At 42.2% G+C, this 22,014-nt stretch overlaps 1 protein-coding gene across 13 annotated transcripts in view; it reads left to right on the forward strand.

Moving 5' to 3' along the window:
- Positions 1-22,014, forward strand: part of Pxk (PX domain containing serine/threonine kinase like) — a 70,990-nt gene that overhangs the window by 13,994 nt on the left and 34,982 nt on the right. For all 13 annotated transcript variants that reach the window (XM_021647319.2, XM_021647321.2, XM_060390930.1 and 10 more), the window contains 3 exons: positions 10,241-10,291; positions 12,521-12,568; positions 19,216-19,402. In XM_021647319.2, coding sequence (XP_021502994.1) covers positions 10,241-10,291; positions 12,521-12,568; positions 19,216-19,402 — 286 coding nt within the window. The remainder of the gene's footprint in view (positions 1-10,240; positions 10,292-12,520; positions 12,569-19,215; positions 19,403-22,014) is intronic.

Raw genomic sequence — 22,014 nt, forward strand, 5'->3', positions numbered from 1 at the left:
AGAGAGCTGAACTGGTGAGAAGGACTGAGCAAGAGGGCCAGGCTGGCCAGGCCTATGAGGGGCAGGACCTAGTCCTGGTGCCTTCATGATCCTTGCTGTTAAGTATGGCAGAGAAAGCCCCTGGAGGAGCAGTTGCTGTTAGTCCCTGGGATACTAACATCAAGGGAAGCAGAGCAGCCTCAGTGATGATGCCGTTCCATTTTGTACAGGTGAAATTAACTGCATTTTAAATTTCAGAGTACTTCCTAAGCTTGATGACTGCTTTATGAATGTTCATATAAAAATCCTTTTTATTTTTAGTTTTGTAAATTTGTGTGTGTGAGTGTGTGTGTGTGTGTGTGTGTGTGCGCGCGCGCGCAGTATCTACAGAGTCCAGAAAAGGGCGTTGTGTCCCTGTCCTATAAGAGCAAAAAACATCTTTTACTGATAAGCCGTCTTCCTTGCCCCTCTTGCTTCTCCAGAACCTGCCAAATTTTTATAATAGGGTTTACTTAACATTATGGAGGGAAATAACGTTTTTATTTAGACCTAGCTCCTCTGGTGCCCAGATAACATTCACTCCAGCAGTTTGTGGCCATGTGATAGGAGGTAGACTGAAACCTTTAGGGGCACTAAAGTCAGTAGGTTGTGGTCAGTGTTCTGAGCACTCTGTCACCATGCAGCTATGTATAGGCCACATCCTCCTGACCTGATGGACTGGTTCTGCCTACTCAGCTGACCTGAGTTCACTGATAGGAGACTACATAGTGTGAATGCATCTGCCTAAGGTCATAGAGTAGGAGAACTATGTCCTTGGATCATAGAGGCCAGTCAGCCTCTCCACCTAAGAGCTGAGTGGCTATGTTTAAGGTATTGATTCTCTCTGAGCCTTGGCCATTTGTTGGGAGATGGAATAAAATGAGGGATTATCAACAGAGCATAGGGGCTTGCTACCTTTGAAGAGGCTTATGACAGCAGGGCATATAATGTCATAGTGACATGCATGATTGGTTATGAAATAGAGTTCATGTGTGAGGAAGACACTAACATTCTCACTGGGTTGAATAGACGTTGGTGTGCTCAACTCTTCTTCTAGGTGAGAACCATTATTAAAACTAGGAAGTAACACTCTAGCAGCTTGACACTTCACCCATAATTTCAAGCTCCTTTCCCACCATTTTTTTTTTTACCGTTAAGAGAGGCTCTCATGCAACCCATGCTGGACTTGAATTCTCTAGGTAGCTGAGGATGACCGTGATCCTCTGATTCTCCTTGCTGTCCCTACTGGGTGCTGGGATTACAGGTATGTCACCATATGTGTTCACATGGTGCTGGAGAGTAAACCAGCTGAGCTATACCCCAGCATCCCCCACACCTATATTACCAGTCCTTATACAGATAGGAATTTTAATTTACTTTATTTTCATCTTATATTTTCCTAGTCTCCCCGGCACAGTCAAGATGCCAAGCGGTGACTGAGCAGTGGTGGCACACCTCTAATCCCTGCACTTAGGAGGCAGAGGCAGGCCTGGTCTTCAAGGCGAGTTCCAGGACAGCCAAGGCTGTTACCCAGAAAAACTTTTTTTTTTAATAAAACAAACAAACCAGCCAAACAAACAAAAACAGATGGATCAACTATATTTTTGATTGGTAACAGATGAGGAATCTCCGTTCTTACCACTCAGAATTCTTACTTAAAGCGGCATGTTTTAAGTTACAAGTGTAGCCACTCCCACTCCCACTGCGTTTTGTTCTTTCTCAGTGCTGGGATTGCACAAAGTGCAATCCAGACAGTGTAGCTAGGCAAATACTCCACCACTGTGCAATACTCCCAGCCTACAAACCAAAAAAAATTAAAACAAAACAAAACTGGTTTGGGGCTAGTGAGATGGCTCAGCCAGTAATTGTGCTTATTTCCAAGACTACTACCTGCTCACAATTCCTGAAATCTGCACGATGGAGGGAGAGAGCCAACTCTACAAAGTTGTACATGCGCGTGCACACACTGTAAATAAACGTTCTTTTAAAATTTGGTTTTCCGTGCCAGGTGCAGTGGTGCATGCCTGCAATCCCAGAACTCAAGGAGGCAGAGGCAGAAGGATCTCTGTCGGTTAGAGGCCATCCTGGTTTACAAAGCAAGTCTAGGACAGCCAAGGCTACACAGAGAAACCCTGTCTTGAAGGACAAAAACAAACAAAAATTTAGTTTTTCTTATTATAAAAGTAACATGTTAATTGAACATAACTTGAAAATATGGTAAAATGAGAAAGAATCAGAGACATGGAAGCTAGAGTATCACTGCCTAAAAGGTGGAGGCTAATGACTTGTTCTCTCTGCAGAGAACAAGTTTTTGTCTTTAGGCGGTCTTTAACAGTTCTTTTATCATCTCCTCTGCCACAGAGACAAACATTCACCTACAGATACCTTGAAAATTAAGAAGCCTGGCCAATGTACTGGCAGCTTTAACCATGTTCCTCTCCAGTATTCACCACAACCCATTAGAAAGATCTGATTGTGCAGAGGGGTAAACTGAGGCTCAAAAAAATTAGGCCAGTAAACCAGAAGGTGGCAGTTGGGCCTTGAGTCAGGGTGTCTGTTGTGGTTACCCAGTGTCCTGGCACCAGGATATATAGAAAGCCTGTCTTTGAAGCAATGTAATAAAGGGAAGTAGCAAAGAGGGGGACACTGTAGCTCAGTTTTGGGTGCAGATAGTCAACCTCTTGAGCTCCAGAACCACAGAAAAATCAGCACTGCTAACAGGCCATGGTCTGTTTGCTTAGCATTCTCCTAGTGTGTGACAGGTAGATCTTTGTGTTGAGTGCATCCATTTCTTTGGCTTTGAGGCATTGAGGAAGTACTGAACAAATAAGTGAAAGTCGTATTTCATTTAACAGCTTTTTAAAGGAGTTTTTGTGTGTTCATGCTTTGACGTAAGGGTTTAGCTATTGAGTTCCCATTTTAGCAACTTATACAATTTAATTTATAGAATTTAAGGGCCACTTTTCTATAAAATCCTCCAAGGGTTGACTAACATACATCCAGGTAACGAATGTCTGTGATCCCAGTAGTTGGTAGCCTGAGGCAAGAAAATCATGACTTCTAGGTCAGCCTTGGCTACATGGCGACAGACCCTGTCTGAGAAACAGACAAACCACATCCATTCTGTAATCGTGTCTAAGGTCAGAAGAGGTCAGAGTGCTTCCTTGTGGAATGTCTAACTGGAGCATCATCTGTCTTTGAAGTCTTTGTGCAGACCAGCTCTTCTGCGGGGAGATCATTCTCAACCATTCCACAGAGGAGAGTGTGAGCTTCAAAAGGCCTCAAGATCATGGTTTTCACTGCAGGGATCAGAGTGGGTTTCGATGCTTTCCTTGACTATTCTGTGAACAAGGTGAACATGCACTCTTTGGTTTTGCATAAAGCAAACTGGGGAATTTTGTTTTGGGAAGAATAAAGTATAAAGGTCTATGATCTGATTAGTTAGAAGTTTAAAATAGAGTTCAGTAGTTGAAAAGGAGATACACTTGGCTTCCCTCACCTGTAAGACATAGAATTAAAGTAGCTCCTAGCACTGAAAATCTGCAAAATGAAGCAGTGATAAATGATGAGTATTTATCAAAGTAATCATTAATTGTAAGTGAATAGTAGAGCTGGTGAGTAGCCAGGCAAGTGGCCAGTGAGCTGAACGAATCATTCTATTCTGAGATTTCCTCAGAAGACTTGGTGCCCCTCAGGATGCTGCTGCCTGAGTTACAGCTGGCACCATGTGACTTTCTAAGTGTGAACTTTAAAAAAGCACTTCTTTTCTTTGGGTGGAAGTCTCACTGTGTAGCCAGGCTAATTTGAAGCTTATAGTCTTCCTGCTGTACCATCAAGACTATACACGCTTGACAGTCGGAGAACCTTATTATCTGCATTAGCCTCCTGAGTGCGTTTCACTATACCTAACTTGAATGTTGATTTTTTTAGAGAAATAATCAGTCTGAGACTTAGAGATCTCATGGAGCTTTATTTTTACTTTTTTAGAGTACATTGATTTTATCTGTTCATAGTTGGCACAGGATTTCTTATTCCCAAGGGAGCAATCAGGTGACAAATGCCCTTCAACAATTATTTGCTTTGTCTCTGCTGCTGATATCACCTTGTATTGGGTGGGATCTGGAACATAAGAAATGTATGATCTTAGCTCCTCAAGACCTTAATCTGCTTGGAGAGAGCTATTTCCCCAAACACTGATACAGCATGAAAATAGCAGCTAACATTTAAAAAGCTAAGCACTCCAGAATTTAAATATTTGGAACAGCAAGCTGAGAGGCATAAAACAGGAATATTTAGGATATCAGCAGTCTGAAAGAGAGGGATTAGATAGAAAGAAAAGGTTGGGTCAGTTTGTTCAGGGTGCACAAAAATGTAAAAGGCTAACTGGGATTTAACCTGTGGTCAGTAGGAGTTCCGGAAAGTTTCAGAGCAGAAAAGTATTATTTGCTCAGCATGGCCACTTTTATGGTGCATTCTCCTGGGCTCTTCCAATAAAGGACCTGTGCTAGTAGGGAAGTGTGTGAGCTTGGGAGCAAACTCAGAGAATTGGCACAGCACTGGAGACAAACAGGGCATTTCCCATCCCAGATAAGGTAGCTGTTGCTCACAAAACTCTGTTCCCCTTACTGAGGGAATGGTTCTCCAAATCTAGAATCCCAAGAGACTCAGGTTAAGTATGTACTATGCCCAAGGATATAAAAGAGCTAAGCCCTTATGGAGAGAGGAAGGGAAGAGGGAAAGATCTTTGAGGTTTGGTGGGTATTTGGTTCACTAGTATCCTTCCTCCCATGCAAAGGTTTTAATTTCTGTGATATAGAGCTTCTTCTGATTTATATCCTTCTTCCTTCCTTCATTTATTATTTATATTTTATGTGTATTTGATGTTTAGCCTGCATGTATGTTTGTGTGAGGGTGTCAGATCTTGGAGTTACAGACAGTTATGAGCTGCCATGTGGATGGTGGGAATTGAACCTGGTCCTCTGAAAGAGCAGTCAGTGCTCTTAACCTCTGAGCCATCTCTCCAGGCTCCTCCTTTCATATATATAAACATATATATATGAAATATGAATATATATATATATTTTTTTTTTTTTTGAGGAAGAGTCTCATGTACCCCCTGGTCTACTTCCTGTATAGCCAAGGTATCCCTTAACTCCTGATCCTCCTTCCTTCACCTCCCAAGTGCTAGGATCACAGACATGAACTATCACACCCAGCTCATGAGTCTATTTTTTACTGGTTTTATTTTTCCTTCCTTGCTTGCTTTTTTGTTGTTGTTGTTGTTGTTGTTGTTTTGTTTTTTGAGACAAGGACTATATAGTCCTGGCTGTCCTGGAACTTGCTCTATTGACCAGGCTGGCCTCAAGCTCACAGAGATCCACCTTCTGCCTCCTGAGTGCTGGGATTAAAAGTGTGCACCCCCCCCCATTGGTTTTACTTTTTGAGATAGGGCCTCACAGTGTAGCCCAGGCAGGACTAGGACTTACCATCCTCTTGCCTCCTAGGGAGCTCTTTGTACTTGTCAGTGCCTCTGCTTGGCCCAGACACCACTCAGTAACTCTGGGAGACAGGACCCAAGCAAACAGAGAAATCCTTTCTTTTCTCTGAAGTCTTCTAGGTGATTCTAGGACACAGGGGGGATAATACCTTCTGTTTTTGTGTCTATATAGCTATAAAACATCTCCAATTAGCTCTCTGTGTCTCTGTGTACTTTAAGTGTTACAGTAATTATGAGAGCTGTGCTGAAATGAAGAGAGAGGAATTATGGGTGTGAGGGTAGTTTGAAGGTTTCCTTAAGTCTCAGCTTTAAGTCTCTTTTGTTACGATGGTTTGTGTTTGTGGTTTGACTAAAGAAACTTGATGCCAGACAGATTCAAAATAAAGTTTTTTTTGAATCTCATCAAAGCCAAGTAACTGAGTGCCAGCCACTATGTGGTGAGATCCAACATCCACCTATGAATGTGCTTGCTTGGGAAATGATCTGTGCTGAAAGCATTAATCAACAATTTTGGAAATGACTGCCCCTCACCCTGGCAACCTGGAGCCAGAGTCGATAGTGTGCATCTTGAGGGCAATTAGTAAATCCTGTGCACTAGACATCCATATTGTTTTGTTGAGTGTGTGTGTGTGTGTGTGTGTGTGTGTGTGTGTGTGTTGGGGGTTATGCATCTCCCTGATATGTGTGTGGAAGCTAGAGGACCACCCACAGGAATTGGTTCTCTGTTTCTACCATGTGGGTTATAGGTACCCAAGTCATCAGCTTTGGTAACAAGTACCTCATCTGCTGAGCTGTTTCACCATTCTATGTACCAGTATTTTAGGGCCATAGTAGCAGCCGCCTATCTGGAGTAGCTTCTCGGGTCAGTGAGTCCTATCAGCCACATCTGGAAGGTTAGAGGTCCTGACAGTAATGAAGGTTCTGGTTCCCAGTCAGCTCTGCCAAAGCTGTGCCATCTTGGACAGCTTACTGGATCTTGGAGAGTATGAATCTGTCTCGTAGAGTAACGAGTAGTATAGGGTGGAAGGTATGGTAAGTTTCCCTTAGTTCTCTCTTCTCTCTGTTCATCACTACAGATCATGTGGTCCTAGTACAATGTGCAATATGAAAACGTCAGCACCAGACCACGATGACTTGCCACATGCCCATGTCCACCCTCCCTTGCAGACCAAAATTATGTGTGTGGTGTCAAGAGGAGCAGGAGGGAGGGACCTGTCTGCAGAAGCAACTGCAGATGGATGGAGTAGTGACAGCTTGGATTTCTTCACGCTCTTATCCAGTCTTTGGTGCCTTGGTGGTTCACTCTTTCTCGTCTACACATAGGGTCTGCTCTGCAGCAGAGATGGTGAAAAGGGTGGGCACAGGTCACTGGAGAATCTGGGGTGCCATTGCAGCGTGCAGCTCAGGAGGAAGCTGACTTTAGGTGTCTAGGGCTTTTGGGCAGTGGATAGCCATGGTATTTCTTTTACTTCACAACAGTGGACATTTGAGTGAAGCGTTTCATTTTGATAAGTTTCCATGGAGATTCTGAGAATTCTAGAATCTACAAACAAACATTTAGTTAGAGAATATCTTTGATTTATTGAAGGAGAATAAAAATGTCCTGACCAAAATTACCTTTCTAGTTTTCCATTCTTTTCTTTATCTGTAGCTACACCGCTTATGGGGTATACACAGTGTACAAACAGAGAGAGAGAGGGAGAGCGGGAGAGAGAATCACACATGCCTTTGATTGCAACACTTGGGAGGCAGAGGCAGATGGATCTCTGAGTTCAAGGTTAACCTGGTCTACAGAGAGAGTTCTAAGACAGCCAGAGTTACGCAGAAGAAACCCTGTCCCGAACAACAAAAAACAGAACAAGGAAGAAAGAAAGAAAAATGAAGGAAAGAAAGAAGGAAGGAAGGAAGGAAGGAAGGAAGGAAGGAAGATAGAAAGATGTTGTTTCACATACTTCTGACTGTCCTGGAGCTCACGATATAGACAATTTGAACTCTTGCTTTTTCTGCCTCTGCCTTCTGAATGTTGTGATTAAAGGGTGTAACAAAATGCCAGATTAATTTATGTTTTAATTAGAAAACCGTGGTGGTGGTGCCTCAAGCCTGCAATCCTAGTACTCAGGAAGCAGAGGCAAGCAGACCTCTGTGAGTTCCAGGCCAGCCTAGGCTACATAGTGAAACCCTGTCTTAACAAAACAAAACCGAAAAAAAACCTGAACAGTTATTTTTCCATTGCTGGGACAAAATACCCAACAAAAGCAACTTAAAGAAGGGTTTGTTTTGGGCTTACAGTTTGAAAGTTCAGTACCTTATAAGGGTGGAGGCAGGAGCATAAGGCAGCTATTACACGGCATCCAGTGAGGAAGCAGAGTCAGATGAATGCTGTACTCAGCTATCCTGTTTAGTTCAGTCGCTTCAGGACAGCACATCCAGTTAGGGTGAGCCTTTGCTCTTCAGTAAAACATTCCTGGGACCTCCCTCATAGATGCCTGCTCCTAGGTTAATCCTTATCTGTGTTGTCTGACACTGGATCCAATCTTAAGTGTCCTTTCAGAGAGGGTCACCGCCTATACCTAAGAGGCAGGATGCACACAGGCAATGAGAAGTTCCTAGACAGACAAATAGAAGTTTTCATTTTGTCTTTTAGCATAAGAACATACTAACAGCTAGGTATGGCAGCCTATGCCCATGCTCCCAACACGCAGGAGGCTGAGACAAGGGGATTGATCGCAAATTCAGAGGCCAATCCAGTCTATAAAGAGACCTGTCTCAAAAACAAGCCTGTTTCTAAATGGCCGTCCACTATTCATTGAGCCTGTGCTCAAAAATAGACAGTTTCCTCGAGTGTCTGGGTCTTTTTCTTTTTTCTCCCCTCCCACCAGATAGGATTTCTCTGTGTAGCCCTGGATGCCCTGGAACTCACTCTATAGACCAGGCTGTCTTTGAACTCAGAGATCTGCCTTCCTCTGCCTCTCAAGTGCTGGGATTAAAGGTATGTGCCACCACTGCCCAGAAGCTCTTAATTTTTTAAAATGCTATGTCTATAATTTTCTTTGCTCTGTTGTGAATTTGTGTTGAATATTTTTACTGCTGTTTTTTTTGTTTGTTTGTTTGTTTGTACACAGGATCTCCCTGTGAATAGATAATGCAGCCTAGGCTGGCTTCTGGCTAATACATCCTCCTGCCTCTGCCGCCTGAATGCTAGCATTACAGGTACTGGGATTTTAGACATTATACTCCTGCCAGATCTGGAACTTTCTGAACATAGTGTGAGGACTCAGAGTGCTTGAGATTTGTATCTCCCAATTAAAGTTGTCTAACCTTCAGTTTTCTTTTTTTAAGTTTGTTAATATTTATTTAAAAATGATGCCACAACAGATATTATATGAAAGAGATTTATTGGATGGAGGTGGAGAAAAAGAGAGAAAAAGGAAAGAGAGAGACATGGTGGGGCACCCCAGGAAAGAAAGTAAGGCGGAGAGAGCAAGAGAGGAAGGTAAGAGAGAGAGACAAAGTGGGGGGTTGGTCCTTTTATAGCTTGTTCATGCGCAGCTCAACTGTGCCTGCCACATACCTGGCGTTCCAAAGCCTATGACAATACCAAAGTGTTACAGCTCTTGGTTAAGCTGCTGTGCCAAGCATGGCAGAGGTATGGGCCAAAGCCCATGCCTGGTCTGCTTGCAGCCAAGACACAGGCCTGGTGAGGCCCAGGCCAGGTGAGACATGGCCAGTGGAAGATAAATGGTGAATGTGTATGAAATCAAGGGCAGAGGGAGGGATTTTGAGGGTGAATGTGTTTGATTCAAAGGGGCCAGGGGGTTAGGGATACTTGATTTGCATGTAGTGGTACAGCACCTCATTTTCCATGCAGTAGCATGGTCCTATCACAAGGAGGAGAACAGTTCTTAATTATCCTAACTACAGTTGAAGGTCACCGTTTAAGACTAAGATTTCCTTAGCAGGGTGGACATTTCTAGGAATTCCTAGATGCTTGCTAGAGTAGTTTCCTTATCAGGGAAGGGTCTGGCCTGTAATCTATCCTGAGGGCTATGTGACGTTCTTACAAGACCTGGGGTCACCCAGATCAGAGGAGACTTTTAGAACCCCACTAAGAAAAGGGAGTCTATCACCTTTTGCATAGTCCTAGTGCAAATAAATGGCTATCTGGAGACTTCAACCTTATCCAGCAGAGCCCTCCTCCCCACACACACTTCTTTCCCTTTTAGACTTATTTATGTTATGTATGAGTATTTTGCTTGCATGTATGTATGCATACCATGTGTATGCCTGGTGTGCTTGGAAGTCAGAAGAGAGCCTCATATATCATGGAACTGGGGTTACAGATGGATGTGAATCACCGTGTGGGTGCTAGAAACAGATCCATGTCTTTTGCCAGAGTAACAAGCACTCTTAACTGATGAGCCATCACTCCAACCTTTTTTTTTTGAAGTCATAAATTTATTTCGTATCCACATATGATTCTTTTATTGAAACAGAATCTCACTGTTTAACACAAGCTGGCTTCAAACTTGTCATTTTCCTTCCTTAATCTCCCCACTGCTGGGAGTACAGACACCATAGCCAGCCACTCCCTCCTGCTCTGTGCTGAGCAATGAGCCCTGAGACCCCTTCATGCTACTGATTTTATGGCCACTCAGCTACATTCCCCACCCACTTTTTTTTTTTTTTTTATTTTACAGCTAAGGTTCTTTCTTTCATCCCTTTTAGGAATATATCATCCGAGTACAAAGAGGAATTTCTGCAGAAAATAGCTGGCAGGTAAGCATTTCCATCTATTGAAAAAAATGTTTAAACTCTGGGTGTCAAAAATTATGGAAAAGTCAGAATACTCATGTACTGCAAATCATATTTTTTTTTAGGTGTAAGCCTTTAGATTCCTTATTTTTTGAGTTTGTGTGTGGCTCAGTGTCTCAGTGTGGGTTTGTGCATGTGAATGACATGGCCACAGAAGCCTGAGAAGAAAGTTGGATTCCCTGGGACAGGAGTAACAGGCAGTTGTGAGCCAAGTAATATGGGTGTTGGGAGTCAAATTGGGCCCCTGCAAAAGCAGTATGGGATTTTAACCTCTGAGCCATTTTTTTTTTTAGCCCCATCGGTCTTTAGCTTTAAGACTGATATAAAATGCTTTTTTAAAGTTCCTAGTAGTTTGCTTAATATGTATATGGTTACATGGTTACCAGGGAGAGTATCTAGAAAGCTGTCCTCCAACTCAATCCAGAAACTTAAAGTTGAGTCTACCAGATAAAATGGTATAAGTCAGGTCTGTACATTTTATGGACAAGTTTACTCTCGGACAACTGGTATTGGCTGCTGTTCCTAAGGGAGGGGCCCTAGTTCTGCTTTTCTCAATGCTGGCCTTATGGAGAAAAAGATGGCAGTGAGAACTAACGGTCTTTCCCATACTGGTTTGCTTGAAGAGGGTAGCTGCATTCTGTGTAGGCCTGGGTTAATGGTACCACCTTCATTCTTGTCTATACCTTATGACCTAGCTCAGACCTTAGCTCCATCTTAGGCGGTCTCTGACCATAGTGCTTCAAACGTGCTTTTTTTTTTTTTTTTTTTGCCTAAGATGTCAGACTGCTTTTGTTTGAATATATATCTCATCTGTTATCTGTTGAACATATGTGAAGTTAGCACTGATTTAAACACATTGATTTACTCCACCCTTAAACCGGTCCTCGGTAGCAGCGTTTTTTCCGCTTCACACTTTAGAGGTGAGTGACTGGTGTGAGGTCACACATTTTAGGTGTTGGCAAAGCAGCACTGCAATTCGCATTTTCTTGCAGTTAAACACTACCTTACCTTGGGCTTACTTGTTATCAGGATATACTTACATAAAACTTTATATGTATTTAGCAAGAATTGTTCTTCCAGACTAGTCAAGTGCTAATACAAGTTTTTCTATCTCTACGGTATTTCCATCTCTACTGGGGCACTTAACAAAAATGGGCTCTTGGATCCCACCTGAGCCTTACTGAGTAAAACTCTCTTTAGGTAAGGTTCTAGGTGGTACCTAGGTAATTTATCTACATAAATTTGAGAACCAGTGATAAAGATTGAAGTTGAGCTATCCAAATGCACAGTGATTTCCTTACCTAGGTGTCTTGTTTATGGTTTCTAGCTATGATGAAACACCAAAACGAAAAGCAACTTGGGAAGGAAAGGGTTTATTTCACCTTACAGCCTCAAAGTCCATCATCACTCAGTGAAGCCAGGGCAGGAACCTGAAGGCAGGAACTGAAGCAGAGGCCACAGTGGAATGCTGCTTACTGGCTTGTTCTGTATGCCTTGCCCAGCCCATAATGGCACTGCCCACAGAAAACTGAGTTCTCCCACATCAGTCATCAATCAAGAAAATGCACTACAGGGCAACATGTTGGGAGCATTCCCTCAATTGAGATTCCCTCTTCCCATATGTTTAACTGGTATCATACTGACATAAAAGTAGCCAGTACACCAGGGCTAGTTGGATTTGGCTATGTTCTGAGCAGTAACATCAGTACAACCAACAGAGGACACAGGGCATAAAAGCTGGACGGTCTGCCAAGAGGTGAGGCTGCCTTAACTACAGGAATAGACTTAGCAGAGGTGGCATTTTGATTGGATGATGTTTTATTCCCGACGAGGACAAATGGCATCAAAGCTTCCTTTTATTTTCACTTATGCTCAATAAAACTTTCTCTTTCTCTTGTAAATCATTAATCCACCCATCCATGTTCTCAGTTAATACGAAATATATTTGACCTGAAAACAAGACAAAAAATTGTTTAAATTTCTTGATGCCTAGTGACTTTGGCTGGCGCTCACCAGCTTACGGAGGCCCAGGCAACCTCTGGGAGGCAGCTGTGCACTTTCTGGGCTTATCAGTCACACAGAGTGAACTCTGGGCAGCGCTGCTCCTCTGGCCCCAGCGCTCCAGCTCCAGAGCTGCAGAGAATCCCAGGATGCCCTTGCTGAATCAGAACACCACTGTTTTGTCTTTTGCAGATTGTGAGAAGATACAGTGACTTCGATTTACTCAACCACAGCTTGCAGGTAAATGCTTCAAAGCACTGGTGACACATGCTGATGGCTTATGATGTCTTACAGGCACAGTCTCCTCTCATGGACTAGGACGGGCTGCATAGGTGACCAGGGTTCGTGTAGGTGGATCTGGAGCTCCCTCTCTCTCTCCTAGGCAGTTCTGCTGGGCTTCTCTGCAGTTAGTGCTACAGATCAGCATTAAACCATAACAGTAGAGACCCTTTTACTGTTTGACAGTTTCTCTGAAGTACACATTTCTAAATCTCTTGGATTTTAATATTATAGCATGATGCCCTTAATCAGAAGAAGGAAGCTCTTGAAAGGCTTTGTCTGGAAAGACAGCCAGTGTAAGTCGTGGCTGAAGACTCCTACATAGGCTTCAGCACCATCAGAATCTTCTGCCGTGTCAATAGCTCTTTCCCTGGCGGGCTGGTTTTCAAGGGCCGTGAATTACTAAATACTGTTGGGCTTGTGCCACTCCTCAGATTTGAGTGGTAATAGAAACCTGCAAACCTGAGCCAAATCATCTGGGATGCAAAGGACTGCTACTTTCATTGATGAGCTAGCTATCATATATGCCTAGTGACCTCTAATGGTGTACACCAAGGTCAGGCGAACTTGTGGGTCAGAAAGAGCACAACGCTTCCTTTTCTTTCATGCAGCCACACTTTATGTCAGACTTCAGTGGAGCCAAAACATTTACGGTTAAGACCATGAATTTTTCTTCTGCAATTGGCCCAAGCGTCTGCAGGGCACTGTGTAGTTGCTATGTTTGCTGTGCCTTTGATCCTTGCTGTGTAGTTCTGGGGATTGAGTGTAGGGCCTTTCACAGGCTGTCAGGTGCCCTCTCTACAACTGAGCTATATCTTCACCCGTTATTTGGTTTTAGTTTTAGTTTTAGTATGGACAGTTGAAATCTCTAGATAACAAACATGTTGACAGAGTTTGAATGATATTATTTCTTTCCATGTAGTCCTGGCTGGCCTGGAATTTATTTTTTTTCTTCATTGTAATTTTGCTTTGCAAAATTGGTGCTTCCAAGATGCATCTTATTTTAAATGCAAATATCCACATAGGACGTGGGAGAGTGTTTTGTTTTGAGATTAGGTTTCACATAGCCCAGGCTTGCCTCCAGCTTACTATGTAGCCCAGTTTGACCTCGAACTCCTCTTGATCCTCCTGCCTCAAATGCTGGGATTACAGGAATGGGCCACCACATCTGGCAGTGGGAGGTTTTTGTTCATCCAAGTAAACAAACAGAAGAAAGTACATGTAGCTTTTTGGCAATGAAATAAGTTAAAAACAACCTCAGAAACCTCAGAATGAAACTCTGACCATGGTTTTTTGGTATCTGATTATTCTCTACAGATAAATGAATTCCTGCTGAAGGAGAGAAATACAATCCCAAATGTGGAGTGGGTCTGAGTCCAATAGGAACATACTTCAGTAAAACTGATAGTTCAGAATGTAAACTTGAATGCCAGCTGATATAATTACAAAAAATGTTTAGAAAAAAAGATTGGAAGGAAATATGCCAAAATGTTGTCCGTGGTGACCCCCAGATGGCAGGATTATGGAATATGGGTTTTTCCCCTAGCTCGTTATAGCATTGGTACTTTGTAAGTCCCATGAAAACACATGTGAACTATATAAGTAGGAAAAATAGAAGAAAAGTCTGTGTTTTTAAAAAAAAAATTATAGTTATATTTCACAGTAACAACACCAAAAAACCAGCACTGTGTTTCAAATAAATGCAGTATCAAATTAACAGCCATCTAGGGAGATTGTGCAGCAATGAAAAGGGAAAGGAGAAAGGGGTTGAGATGATAAGAGCTGGGCAGAGAGGGAAGGAATCTCAATTTGCCTTTTAGACTGGGAAGAAAACCCAGGCTCTGGCTGGCGTTATGCCTTGAAACAGCCATTTTTTTTTCTCGTAGGCCTCAAATTTCTCCTTCTTAAATAAAGAGGCTGACCTCTGAGGTCTCTTATAGTCCAAATGTTTTATGATTTGAATTTTACTGCCTATTGTTGACCTTGGAGAACCTATTTTATAAATTAAGGGTTGTTGCGAATTTAGAACACTCACCGGCATATGATTGAAGCTAATTACAACTCAGTAAGATCTGATAATGGAAGGGAATAAGAAAAAATGTTTGGAGATTTCCCCTCCAGATAAAAGCTGGGTTCCTAGGAGCATTGGTACAGCCTTTGTGTAGTTTTGGAGCTTTGGCTAGGCTAGCTGGCTTCAGGGTCCACCGTGGGGACCATCACTGCTAGTGGGGACCAACTCTGAAGCAGTTATGAATGGAACCAGGGGTTACTCTGCTGCCTTTGGTTCCCCACCCTGATTCTTCCTTTAAGGGAAGTTGTTTTTTTGTTGGTCTTTGTTTTTTTAAAGAGCTCAAGTTGGAAACAGATACAGCACATTTAGGGCAAAGCTAGCAAGAGTGAGTTCTGTCCTGGCTTGAAGTGGCCTGTGTGAGGGTGGCCAGGGCTCAGTGACTGTTATTCTATGTGCCTAGGTCTCTTTTCGCCCATGTAAGGTTTATCTTCTATGATAAGGAGAAAGCCAAAGGGGATACAAGCATCTCTTGGATGCTAAACTTTTTAAATAGCAAGTTTTAAAAATTAACTCCCATTGCAGTTTTAGTACTTTGGGGAATAATTATTCCTCTGACACAGCAGAAACTATAGAATCACAGCGTGCATGAAAGAACTGATGATTTGGGACATCAGGCAGATTGATACTTTCCTAGTGTGAAATGAAGTCTAAAAATTAGACTGAGGGTTGGGGAGATAACTTGGTGGTTATCTCCCCAGATAACAAAGCACTTACCACAGAACTATGAGGACCAAATATAAACCTCTAGATCCCATGTAAACCCAGGTGTGGTAGTACAGGTCGGTAATCCCAGCATCCCCAAGGTGTGATGAGAGGCAGAGGTAGAATTCCCAGCTTGAGGAATGTGAAGCAGAAAAAACTATAAGGCCTAATCTCAAATGAGGTGGAAAGTGGGAAGTTACATCCAAGGTTGTCTGTCTACCTCCACACATGAACTGTGACACCTACATACCTGGATACACACGATACACACACATGCACAAGAAAAAAAAATAGCTTGGTTGAGACTTGGAGCTCTCCATTCAAGACAGACATTTTAGGCTGGAGTGTAGTTCAGCTGGTAGAGTGTTTGCATAGCATGCATGAAGCCCTGGGCTCATTTCCCTGACACCACATAAAGTACTGTGGCACACCTGTACTCCCAGCATTTAGAAGATGGAGGCATGAGGATCAGGTCAACGTCATTCTCAGCTACCTAGAGAGTTTGAGACTACTCTCTCAAAATACGCAAACAGAAAAGAGTCATTTTATCGAAGGCATTCTTAGGTTTCCACCATGAACGGAAACTAGCCAGACTACTAGGGTTTGAACCCAGCACTGCTGTATAGGGTGACATAGGATTCAGTGGATGTTCTTGGGCAGATCAAGCAGTCAAACCTGTTCATATTCAATAAATAAATTCTTTAAAACCCTTCTTTAAATAATAAATTTGACTAAAAAGGGAATTTTTTTTTAGTTGAAAAGAGTAAGTGAATAAGATAAATATTTCATCACAGAGAATACGAATTAACTACTCATTCCCAGACATAGCCATATTCACCATTGACTATGAATCCTTTTAAGACAGTTTTCTTGGGAGCTGGAAAGATGGCTCAGAGGTTAGGAGCACTCTTCTAGAGGACCTGGGTTTGATTCCGAGCACCCACATGGTAGCTTACAGTCCTCTGTAACTCCAGTTCTAGGGCATCTGATGCCTTCCTTTATCTCCCATGGGTACTAGGCAGCAGAATGCACAGACATCAATTCAAGGGAAACAATTACACACATAAAATTTAAAAAAAAAGTTTTTGAGGGAAAAAAAAGTATTTATTTCCATATATGAGCACAGTCATTAACATTGATACTTTTGTATATACTATATTATATATATATATAGTACATTATATTCTGCAATTTCCTAAGATATTTTTAAAGGATACACCAGCTATGTTTTAGGCTATATAAATATATAGCCTTATTAATGCTTTCTGCCCTTGAGCAACTTCAAATAAAATGATTGACATGCTGAGTGATGTGTTTCCTTTGTATGTATACAGTTTATTTAGCTAAATAAGAAACTGTAATCACTTCTTGGCCATTTTGCTAAGATTTTGTGAAGAAACTGCATCTAGATAAAGCTTAATTTTATGAGTGTGGAAAACCACTTGAAACTTTAGTGTCATATGGCGAAAAGCTGTGCTATGATAGAAATTTATCTTATTGTGTCTGACACGTTTTCATAATTGTACAGGAGAAACGGGCAACCTAGAATTGTCAGCTAATTTTTTTTATCATGTTGTTCTTGATACTTTCTTTTTGTTTGTTTGTTTGTTTTGTTTTGTTTTCAAGACAGGGTTTCTCTATGTAGCCTTGGCTGTCTTGGACTCGATTTGTAAACCAGGCTAGCCTTGAACTCAGAGAGATCTGCCTGCTTCTGCCTCCCCAAGTGCTGGGATTACAGGTGTGCAACACCACGCCTAGCTTGTTACTTTCTGTTGCTGTGATCAAACACTGTTTCCAAGGCAACTCATAGAAGAAAGTTTATTTTGGCTTTTCCAGAGTTAGAGTTTCCTAATGGTGGGGACAGCACTGCAGCAGGTGGCAGGAATGAAAACTAGAGCAGCAAGCTGAGAGCTCACACCTTGAAGTGCAAGCATGCAGCAGGGAGCAAACTGCAGGACTGCAGGGAGGCAAGGTTGCAGGTTCACAGAGCCTTGCCTCCAGCGCAGCCATACAAACAGAGCCACCAGCTACCAACAGGGACCAGGTGTTCACCAAACATGGGCCTGGACGGGCCGTTCTCAATACAGCTACCACGTATGTCTTCTATCTTTCATTTGACTGTCATTGTTGGCTGAAAAAATCTAGAGTGGAACCTGAGTTAGCCTTGCCCCTTGAGTACCTTACCGTGCATCCTTTTCTGAGTTCAAAATGCCCTTCTTAATAGACCTTCCCCTCAGCCAATCAATATGCATGTCACTTGAATTGCTTTTTTGTTTTTGTTTTTGTTTTTTTGGTACAAGTGTCAAATAGCACTGTAGCACTGCTCTTTGAAAGTGACCTTGCTTTGTTTTCAAGTTTAAAAATAGTCTCAAAAGTTTTAAGTGATCTGGAAAATGACAGTAGTTTGAACACCTGCCTTTATATTTTTTCCTCCCTATCCATTATAAGCAATAAGAAATTGACCACACACACACACCCCAACAGATGGAAATGCAGAAGTGACAACCACAGCAAAACCTTTTAGGTTGAAAACCCAAATGACAGTCAGGTAGTAGTGGTATGCACATTTAATCCCAGCACTTGGGATGCAGAGGCAGCCGGATCTACTGAGTGAGTTCCAGGACAGCCAGGGCTATACACAGAAACCCTGTCTCAAAACAAAACAAAACAAAGAAAGAAAAAGAAAGAAAGATGGGGGGAAGGAAGGAAGGAAGGAAGGAAGGAAGGAAGGAAGGAAGGAAGAGAAAGAAAGAAAGAAAGAAAGAAAGAAAGAAAGAAAGAAAGAAAGAAAGAAAGAAAGAAAGAAAGAAAAGTAAAGAAAACCCAAATAAACGCTTGGTGTTGTGGTGGCACAACCCCAGCACTCAACTTCAAGTCCAGGACTTATACAGAGAACCTGTCTTGAAAAACAAAACAAAAACAAAAACAAAAAAGAAAACTCAAATGAGAGCTAAGAAATTAAACAGATTATATGATATATATGTATACATATATATATATATATATATATATATATATATATACATATATATATATAAAGGCAGAATTTTGAGACAGGAAGCAGATTACTAATAGGATCCTATTTATATCACAGAACCCAAAAAAGGCTTACCAAAAAAGGCTTAGCAGTTGTTATGGATAAAACTGTGTATCATTTATCTAGTGTAAACACAATAATGTACTCACTAAAATTAGTTAATGCTACTGGAAGTGGAGACAAGATGTGCAAGGTAAGGTCAGAACTGTGAAAGAGAACTATTTTGTTGTTGTTGTTTCTCTGTGAAGCCATGGCTGTTTTAGAACTCAGACTCTGCCTTCTGAGTGCCGGGATCAAAGGCATGTGCTGTGAAAAAGAACTTAATCCCTTCACCCACTATCAAAGAAATATTACAAATAATGGCTGAGAATGAACAGTAAGGATTTAACGATGCAAGCATTTCCAGTGCCAGAAGATCAGATGAGAGAAGTGATAGGCTATTCCAGGATCTAGAAGACCTGGTGCCACGGGTCATGGAGGCTGGAGTGTCACAGGACTGCTAGTGCTAATTTTGTAAAAACAAATTATTTCTCTTGGTACTATGTCCATCTATAACTTTGGTAATAGTCAAAAAAATCAGTTGCTGTGATTAGTATATAATTTTATCAATGAGAAGATGTATAGATTTATAATTTCATAGATAAAAATTCTATCACCAAAATTAGGTTGTATCTTCAAAGTCTACACTGTTTAATATTTAATGAACTACGATGGTTCATCATTCAGATATCAAACTTACTCGTGGATGACACGAATGTAACTCCTTCTCTTCTTCCCTTTTTCCTTCTGTTCTTTTAGATCACAGGCCTAAGTCTACCTCTTCCTCCCAAGAAACTGATTGGAAACATGGACCGTGACTTCATAGCTGAGAGGCAGAGAGGCCTGCAGAACTACCTTAATGTCATCATGGCCAATCATGTCTTGTCCAATTGTGAGCTGCTTAAGAAGTTCCTAGACCCAAACAACTATTCTGCAAATTACACTGGTAAGAAATGGGGGTCTGTGAGCTGCAGTCAGGGGGGGCCCAAGCTCAGCAAAAGATAACATATATGTGAAGACTCTACCTCCATGTGGGGAAAAGTGCACACTTGTAACAGGGCAGCGTTACAAGTCTTTGTGTGCATCCATAGGAAGAACATAAATGTTTGTAATGCCTGTACAGACTAACAGAGACGAAAAACAGTCATGTCTGCGCACTTCTGGTAGGCCCGTTATCTTCTCTGGAACATAGTGGACAGCTTAAGCAGTACACAGAGCAACCTCAATCTGGTTTGTATTTACAGTGTGTAATGTGTCTGGTTTTTCTAGAAGTTTTCTTTAAATGGAATGTTGATTCAGAAAGTCTGTTTCTGTGTCCTCCCACCTGCTCCCTGAGACTCTTGAGTGCCACACACAGAGCATAGCCTCTAGGATCAGGGCTTTTGATTCCCTACTGGTTACACACAAAGTCAGCTTCAAATACCCATGCCTGATGTCAGCAAAAGGAAGAGCTAAATACCTCCTTCACTCTAGCCCCTTGCAGGGGCCACTAAAGCTACTGTAGACCCAACCTGATAAACATAAGAAACACATTGTTTAAAGCCAAGCCTTGCTAAATGGAATTCTGTCTGTTAATTTCTTGTTAAGGGAATAGATTCTCTTTTTGGGTTTAAACCATTGTGGTTTTTTCTTATTTATTTATTGCATTTATTCACTTTGTATCCCTGATGTAATCCCCTCCTTCTTCTCCTCCCAGTGCCCCCTTCCCTCATCTTCTCCCCCAATGCCCCTCCCCTAGTCCACTGATAATGGAGGTCTTCCTCCCCTTCCATCTGACCCCATCCTATCAGGTCTCATCAGAACTGGCTACATTGTCTTCCTCTGGGGCCTGGCTAGGCTGCACTCCCCAGGGGGAGGTAATCAAAGAGCCAGGCACTGAGTTTATGTTAGAGACAGCCCCTTCTGCCCTTACTAGGGGACCCCCTTGGAGATTGAGCTGCCATAGGCTACATCTGAGCAGGGGTTCTAGGTCCTCTCCATGTATAGTCATTGGTTGGAGTATTGGTCTCTGCAGACCTCTGGGCCCAGATTTTTTGGCTCTGTTGGCCTCCTTATAGAGTTCCTGTCCCCTTCAGATCTTTCTGTGTCCCCCTTCTTTTATAAGATTCCCTGCACTCTGCCCAAAGTTTGGCTATGAGGCTCAGCATTTGTTTCAATACCCCTTATCAGTAGATTCTTTCAGAGGCCCTCTCGGGTAGGCTCCTGTCCTGTTCCTTGTTTTCTCCAGCTTCCAATGTCTATCCTGTTTACCCTTCTGAATGAGGATTGAACATCTTCCCTAGGGTCCTCCTTATTTTATGCTCCTTATTGTATACTCAGGTATATAATAAGGACATTTGTTCAACCATGTTCATAGCAGCTTTATTTGTAATAGCCAGAATCTGGAAACAACCCAGATGTCCCTCAACTGAGGAATGGATACAGAAATTGTGGTACATTTACACACAGGAAAACATTGATTTTAAGTCAGACTTGTTCCTGTAACCCTAGCAATTGTGAGGGGGATTATCTTAAGTTTAAGGAAAACAGTTATACAGTAATTTAGGTTATACAGGGCCAGATTGGGCAACAAAGAGAGACCCTATTTCAAAAACCCTAAACAAACAACCCATTTCATTTGAATTAGCTGGGGAAATGGTTCTTATTCCTGTTTGAGAGGGGAGACCGGAAGCCTACTTGTTAGGCACCAAACCCTCCTGCATAGGAGAATCACTTGGGACCTGGGTTAAGAAACCCTAGTGCTCAGGCTGTGTGCGTGTCAGTCTGGAATCTGTGAAGTTCTCTTTTACAGTGGAGTTTGAAAGCCTCAGCCCATGAGCTCACTGCTCACAGTACTGTTCTCTAACCAGGGTGAGTTGCATCACAGGAACTTGTCTAACATACAGAACTGAGGCCCTACCTAGACTTACTGGATCAGGAACTGATTTTAATAGGTGGATTTCAGTGGATTTGCATGCACAGTACAGTACAAGAAGCTATGTTTAGAATATGGCCAAGAAAAAGAATTTGTATTTCAAATTCATTTACTCTAGTGTACAGAATCAAACACCACTGTACGGTTACAAGGTTCCATTCTTTCCTTCTTGGCCAAAAGACCAAGGCTGGGCTGGAGCTCAGAAGAGCTTTAGTTCTGTTACTGTCTTTTGACCATTTCATTTCTTTCTTCAGGTCTCACCTTCACTGTTCCAAAAGTGTCAGCAGGTCATCTGGGTGGCTTTAGTGAGTCAGCCCACCCCTCTATGTTCTGTCAACATTATCTCCTGAGAGTGTTGGCTGATGCTGTCATGAGGGCAGCTGTCAAGCTGTAGTGAGCAGGTATTGAGGACATCCATTCAGCCAGCATCAGTGAGCTGCCACGCCATGTGCCCAGGATAGGCATGAAGCTCATGCACTCCTTGTGTTCAAGGAGCTTTTAGCAGAAGAGTGATGTGAACACATGGGCTGGACACCAGAAGGCATCTTACAACTGTTGTATCAAAATCAACCATTTTAGTGTGTGTGTGTGTGTGTGTGTGTATGTGTGTGTGTGTATGTGTGTGTGTGTGTGTGTGTGTGTGT

This window comes from Meriones unguiculatus, chromosome 9 (genome assembly GCF_030254825.1).
Source record: "Meriones unguiculatus strain TT.TT164.6M chromosome 9, Bangor_MerUng_6.1, whole genome shotgun sequence".
Lineage (NCBI taxonomy): Eukaryota > Metazoa > Chordata > Mammalia > Rodentia > Muridae > Meriones > Meriones unguiculatus.